Source organism: Larimichthys crocea, chromosome VIII, assembly GCF_000972845.2.
Source record: "Larimichthys crocea isolate SSNF chromosome VIII, L_crocea_2.0, whole genome shotgun sequence".
NCBI classification, from domain to species: domain Eukaryota; kingdom Metazoa; phylum Chordata; class Actinopteri; family Sciaenidae; genus Larimichthys; species Larimichthys crocea.
In genome coordinates, this window is record NC_040018.1 from 27864527 (window position 1) to 27872043 (window position 7517).

General features: G+C 47.1%; 1 protein-coding gene across 2 annotated transcripts in view; it reads right to left on the reverse strand.

Annotated features, from left to right (window-relative positions):
* Positions 1-3104: 3104 nt before the first annotated feature.
* The window catches only part of LOC104937897 (transcription factor 7-like 1-A), a 22692-nt gene continuing 18279 nt past the window's right edge, over positions 3105-7517 (reverse strand). The window contains exons 5-13 of one of the 2 annotated variants that reach the window (XM_019263581.2): positions 6928-7005; positions 5135-5252; positions 4966-5047; positions 4799-4873; positions 4577-4693; positions 4311-4476; positions 4123-4230; positions 3976-4024; positions 3105-3707 (exon numbers count right to left, since the gene is read on the reverse strand). In XM_019263581.2, the coding sequence (XP_019119126.2) occupies positions 3142-3707; positions 3976-4024; positions 4123-4230; positions 4311-4476; positions 4577-4693; positions 4799-4873; positions 4966-5047; positions 5135-5252; positions 6928-7005 (1359 nt within the window). In that variant the 3' untranslated portion in view covers positions 3105-3141. The remainder of the gene's footprint in view (positions 3708-3975; positions 4025-4122; positions 4231-4310; positions 4477-4576; positions 4694-4798; positions 4874-4965; positions 5048-5134; positions 5253-6927; positions 7006-7517) is intronic. The other variant, XM_019263582.2, reaches the window with a different exon arrangement.

Genomic DNA, 7517 nt, shown 5'->3' on the forward strand with positions numbered 1-7517 from the left:
TCACTTCCGGCTCCAAATCAAACGAATATTAATGTGGTGATATAACCTGATGGCACGCTGCTGGGTAAGTCCGGTCTGTAAATCATAAAGTCATTCCGGGAATGTCGACGACCTCGACAGAAGTGAAAGTACATCATGACACGCTGAATGAGATCATCACTCATCTGTGAAATTCTCCTGCAGAAAGAAAAGAAGTTTCTGATAATCAGCAGATAATTATTACCATTCGTTATATTCTACATGAGTCATAAGTTCAATGTACAACTGGGGATAACGCCGCCGTGAAGCGCTGAGTCGACGCGCTGCAGTGGATGATTACGTAGGCCGGCCACAGATCAACCTGAGATCTGAGAGGTTTGCTTCAGCCACAGACCTGCTGCTCGTGTCCTTTGACCTTTGACTGAAGCCTCACTGACTGAAACACCAAAAATAAAAAGATGACATGGTTTCACGTATGAACGCATGACCATCACAATGAGCCCATTTCCTGTCTTTAACATGAAGTTGAAGCGTGAACAAATCTTTCTTTGTGTTTTATTAGATTTAACGTTGAACCAGCATTTTAACACATTGTATTAATTCTTTATTGTTAGTTTACAAACATACAAGTCCTCTCAGGTTTATTAATTAAAGCTTTACAGCCGACTCAGTCACTGTCTGACCATATATGGAGTTTCCACTTCAGGCTGTCACAGGTAGGTTCAACGCTCGACTGCACACCCTAAAACTGTCCTAATGCAAACAGCGTCACAGTTTTTCTCCGAGCAGTAAAGTCCAGTCATGATTAAACAAACAAAGTTTTTCATTCAGCTTTATTTGTCCTCCACCCTCAAACGTGTGCACAGGACGTGCAGTGTTTCACTGACAGCTAATAAATTCATCAGCTGAGGCAGCTGAAGAAAAACAAAAGAAAACATCCAACATGTACTCGAGTATTTGTACTGATTACATTACTTTAACATTAACAGCCGAACACCATCCAGGTCCCCAGCAGCAGCTGATATCACTGCCTAGTCCAGCAGCAGTCAGTCCAGAACCAGAACCAGAACCAGACCCAGCAGCAGCTGATATCACTGCCTAGTCCAGCAGCAGTCAGCCCAGCTCGGCGTCTGTCTTTCAGCCTTTTATTTCACCAAGCTCTCACCAACCACTAAAAGTCAGTCCCACATTTACTCTTGTCCGGCGGCTTCTTGCTCGCTCACTCTCTCCTTTCCTCTTCTTAGCTTCCTCCGTCAGCGTCCTCTTACTCTATTCCTGCCATCATGTCCTAGAAGCTGCTGAGCCGGTTACCTCCTCTTCTTCTTCCTGGTCGTCCATAACGCCTGTTGGTACAAAGACTCAGTTCGTCCGCTTGGTGGTGAGCTCAGAGCGACGGACCGTCGTCTGAGCTCACCACCAAGCTGACGAACTGAGGCTACACAGCACTAGCTTCAGCAGTTTGATTTCACTGTCCCTCATCAAACTCTGTAAATCACAGAGAGAGTTGAGGCGGAGCAGCCGGAGGACATCAGAGGGAAAACCAGAAAACATTGTCCTCCATAAAAATATGATCCAGTTTCACCAGAATCAGTGAAAGTTGCTGCTGTGTGACTTAGTGCCGTACAGCGTACGTACTTCTCCCGAGCCCGGAGCCCCGAGTGTGATCACCATGTCAACCTCCCTATTCACTGCCATTATGTTGCAAGAGTTTTCCAAAGTTTCACTTTCTCTGCCCTGAACCATTAAAGTTATCTTTCTTCTATTGTTCTTATCTACAGCCGTGAACTTTGTAACAGCATGTCTGATTTATGAGTTTGTGTAAAATCTTAATGTGTAACTGGAATGTGGTGGGAGGGTAACTCACCAGCTGATAACCCTTGTTGAGCCGCATTTTGTAATAAACGTCCAAAATGTAATAACTTTTTCATTTCATTTTGTAATAAATTTTGCTGCATTATGTAATAAGTTATTACATTTTGACAAGATTATTACAAAATGCACTTGCAACTTTTTTATTTTCTAGGAAATGTAATAACATGGTGCATTATGTAATAACAATTCTAAAGCATAGTTTATTTGTTTGTTAATTGTATTTTATTTTACTTTAAAGTATTTGTAAAAGCTAGGCCTATTATTAGTATCACTTAGCAATTACTATCAGTACACTATTCAAAGGTTGCATTAACACAGAATATTATGTAAATTGCAGATTTTTTGCATTTGGTAATAATCTTGTCAAAATGTAATAATTTATTACAAAATGCGTCTTTATTACAAAATGAAATGAAAAAGTTATTACATTTTGGACGTTTATTACAAAATGCGGCTCAACACCCTTCACCAACATATAGAAATATATAACGCAGCATAAACTAAAGTACTCCTCACAGAGTACATGTACTTAGTTACCTTCAATCAATGTTTGTCTGACATTCGTCCACCTCACCATCAGTTACCTGAGCCCAACGGTTCTCACCAGCAGAGGGAGACAAAGAGACAAAGTCAGACACTGTGAGGCGTTTCAACTCATATCCATGGTAACGAGATGTTTCCATGCCCTCATTGTGTTGTGATGAATGAGAGACACACACACACACACACACACACACACACACACACACACACACACACACACACACACACACAGTGAGTCTGTGGCTCAGACTAATTACTTAAATGTGGACCACGTCACGGAGACGTCCAGGTTTTAGACAGTCACTGAATGAATGTGCGGCCGCTGAGGGTTTCCTCACCTTGTTTTTGTCCATTTCCTGTCCTTCACCTGAATGTTCGTGTTTTTTTACTTCCTGTATTTTTCATCTGAGAATAAAAACTCCGACTCCCAGCGTCACAGAACTCAGTGAATATTTATTAACACAGAGGAGGAACCAGAAAATAGATTTACACTCGTTAACCAGGTGAATAAAACAAACTAACCCAGGTGCCACACCTTGCGTTCAGTTACAAGTTGATGGTAAAAAGAGAAAAATACACCGTTTGATGACGTCAGGTGGTCAAATATTGACCAATTATTTGTCCTTTTCATACTAATATAAAACATTGTGATACATCGATAAAAAAGTTAAAAAACAAAGCGGGTGTACAGCTTTAAAAAGAGGTACGAATCATTTCATTGTTTTTTATTTGATTGGATGACTCAGCTCACAGCTGATTGGTTCTTCTGAGTGAGAATGGCTGCGTTAAGGCACTGTGAGAGCTCGCTGCCGATTGGTGAGCGGAGCTGAGAGGCGGGACGAGGAAGGGCTGCAGAGGAGGAGGAGGGGGCGAACACCTGGAGGACGCCATGAGGGGTGAGGAGGTGGGGGTGTCGCAGGAGGACGATGGCGTGGAGGGTCCCGGAGTGACGGTGTTCCGGCTCAGAGGGTGAGGCGTCCGGTGAGGTTTGGTGGTGAGGGACAGCGGCTGTAGCTGCTCGCCGTACGGAGACGTGTGTCCGCCGTACGAGTAGTGTGTGTGCTCGGTGTGCGTCGCCGCCGGGGCGGCGGGCGAGGCCAGCGCGGTGGTCGGCGTCGCCGGGGAGTCCAGCGAGGAGGCGGGGCTGGCCTGGGACAGGTGTGTGTGGGTCAGGTGTGAGATGCTGTGTGGCTGTGTCAGGTGGGAGCGGGCGTGTGTGTGTGCAGTCTGTGTGAGCAGAGAGTGTGTGTGAGGCGTCTCCTCAGGCGGGACACGAGGTCTCTTCAGCTGAGGGGGGAGGTCCTCTTCAGGAACTGAGACACAAACAAACACTCATCAGCTGGACGGGACGGGGACAACCAACCAACCAAGTCTGCAGACGTTCTGGATTTTTAGTCCTTACGTTAAGTCGTTACGTTGTGTATTTTTAGTCGTTACGTTAAGTCGTTACGTTGTGTATTTTTAGTCGTTACGTTGTGTATTTTTAGTCGTTATCGTCTGTATTTAAGGAGACTGGAGGAATAACTATGACCTGTCACTGAATCAAACTGAGTATTAATATAATATTTATAATCGTCTTACCTTCGAGCTGAGTCTCGCTCTTCGTCCTCTTCCTCTTCTTCTTTTTTCCCTGCACACAAACAAACAAACACATTCATCTTTACACCAGCTGATAGAGACCTGTTGGTGTACATGGTGTAGTCATGTTGCTGATCTTGGTGTACTCACGTAGTTGTCTCTGGCCGACCAGCCCGGGTACAGTTTGGAGTGGAGGAGTCTCTCTTTACGAGCCAGTTCGTAATATTTGGCTTGTTCCTCTTTGGTCAGAGAATGCCACTGTGGACACAAAACATGACGTCAGCTGACTGATGTTTATTCTCATAATGTTACACGTGAGGACAGACTGACGGACTGACCCTCTGGCCCAGGATTTGGTTGATGGTGGCGCTCTCCTTCACTTTGCACTGAGCCACCACTTTGGGCCTCTCCTCCCTCATGTACAGCATGAAGGCGTTGAGCGGCTTTTTGATGTGAGGCTTTTTGGCGTCTTCTTTCTCCTGCTGCCCGTCCACCATCGACTTCCTGCACAGACGATCAGAGCGCCCGTTAACACCGACACAAAGAGACAAAACCTGAGACATCATTAGTGAGGTTTGGGATGTAATCGCATGCCGCTCATTACCCGGGCTGGTTGCTGCCTCCGGGCTCCTGCTTCACTCCTGTGGGGACGATGGCCGGGTGAGGGATGGACGACTGAGGAGTCGGCACCAAGCGTGAAGAGAAGCTGCCCGACACCAGGCTGCCAACCCAACACACAAACCGTCAAAATGATTCAAAGTCCACGACAAACTAAAGAATAATGGATCATCATGGACCCGCCTCCTGTTTGTCCAGCGTCACTAACCTTGACATGGAAGCGTTCATAGCGAGAGCGGCCGGCGAGAACCCCCCAGCGAGCGGATACATGGACTGTCCCTGCCTAAAGACAGACAGACAGACAGACAGACAGACGGTCAAACGTCTGCAGCCACACGAAGGTTCAAAAATTTACCACGTTTGTGTTTTACTCACAGCCATCCCAGAGGGTGTGTGATCTGAGCCACGCCTCCAGGAGAGACGGGGTAACAGGCTGCGTGAGGCGTCCTCGACATACCTGAGCGGAGGACAGGGGCACAGGTGAGTTCAGTGTGACACAGGAGCTCACGCTTGGAGGGATTCACAGGTGAGACTACCACAGTACCTGTGTCAGGAGAGAAGCCGGGAGAGGCCCGCTGAGGGGAGAAGGCCTCCGGGCTGTAGGACAGCAGCGGGTGGAGGTGGGTCATATGAGGGTGCTGCACCACCGGCACGTTGTTCGACTGGAGACACAAACACACACAGGACAGGTGATCAGTGAAGGTGCAGGAGGTCAACCTCTTCACATCTGCCATGAGTCCATGAACACTGAGGATGCCTCATCCTGACATCAGCATGACATCAGCATGACATCAGCATGACATCAGCATGACATCAGCATGGTGCTGATGGAGGCGACAGTGCCCGTATGCAGCAGAGGACTTTGAACTACACCTGAACTACACCTGAACTACAACCTGCTACACCTGAACTACAACTGAACTACAACCTGCTACACCTGAACTACAACTAAACTACAACTAAACTACACCTGAACTACAACCTGCTACACCTGAACTACAACCTGCTACACCTGAACAACACCTGAACTACACCTGAACTACAACCTGCTACACCTGAACTACAACTAAACTACACCTGAACTACAACTAAACTACAACTAAACTACAACTGAACAACACCTGAACTACACCTGAACTACAACCTGAACTACAACCTGCTACACCTGATCTACAACCTGCTCCAGCAGTTATCAGCGCACAAATGTTAATGTGTAAGACGCTGTTTGTATCAATGAAACCGTCAATGGTCGGAACGTCGGTGTGTTCTGACTTTGTGAGTAACCTGCTTTGTAAATGTGTGTGTGTGTGTGTGTGTGTGTGTGTGTGTGTGTGTGTGCAATCTGTCATACCTGCACGACTGTCAGTCATGACATATCTGTGTTACACAGCGTATATGAGACGTCTGATACCGTTTCAGGCTCTTTGTGTGTACACACACACACACACACACACACACACACACTGAACTGATAACATGGTGCCTGCAGCGTCACTAATAATAGAACATGGAGACAAAGGAGCTGCAGGAGTTTGTCGTGTGTTTGGTGATATAAAGCAGAAACCTTTCATCCATTAATTGATTAGTTTGATTAACTATCAACCGATTATCTGAAGTCTCAGTCACTGAGACTAAAGATCTTTGACTTCACGTGTTTGATTCTTCTCTGACACTGTATGGACCAAACGATGAACAGATCAGTGAGCCGATCACAGCAATGAAGCTTTTCATTAGTGATCATAACAAAGTCCTTTAAAGGTCCAAAGGGTCCGTCACGTTTCTACAGCAGGACAGAACTCACAGAACACTCACAGAACACTCACAGAACTCACACAGAACGCACACAGAACGCACACAGAACACACACAGAACACTCACAGAACTCACACAGAACTCACACAGAACACTCACAGAACACTCACAGAACACACACAGAACACTCACAGAACACTCACAGAACACTCACAGAACACTCACAGAACACTCACAGAACACACAGAACACTCACAGAACACTCACAGAACACTCACAGAACACTCAGAACACTCAGAACACTCAGAACACACACAGAACACTCAGAACACTCACAGAACACTCACAGAACACTCACAGAACACACACAGAACACTCACAGAACACTCACAGAACACTCACAGAACACTCAGAACACACAGACTGGACCTCTGAACAGCTGCAGTTAAACACCGTCAGCATTAGGCCAGTGTTACATAATTACCACCTGAAGCCTGACCACGCAGTGAGACAGGGCAGAGTGTGACCTCTGACCCCACACACACTCCTGTCACCTGTGTGTGTGTGTGTGTGTGTGTGTCTCACCAGGTGTGTTGGAGTAGCAGAGTCTCTGATGGACGATCGTCCCGGGACGTCGAGCAGAGGCCACTGAAACGGCAGATACTGTGGAGACAGACAGACAGACAGACAGGGATTAGACATAACACACACACACACACACACACACACACACACACACACACACGCTCCACTGTGCTGAAGGTCACGTGACATCATGATGAACACATGTTGAGTTTGAGGGGGGTCGATCAGACAAACAACATCCAGGAACATTCACCTCCCTCAAACCACCAGGGGGCCACTGAGCACAGAGGAGGAGGAGGAGGAGGAGGAGGAGGAGGAGGAGGAAGAAGAAGAAGAAGAAGAAGTGGTCCTGATGGTGGAGCTCAATGCATATACAAACAGGACTACAGGAGGGGGGTCGGTCTGGACCAGCTGAGTCCAGCACAGTCCAGATGGACCCCCCTGATCTTGAATCAGTCTCTACATTGACCCACCTTCTTCTGGACCACCTGGACCGAGCCGCAGGTCTGCATGGCGACCTGCTGGGCGACGCTCTTCAGCTGCTGGGAGGCGTTGTTCTGGGGGCTGGTCTTCAGGTTCTGCTGAGGGAT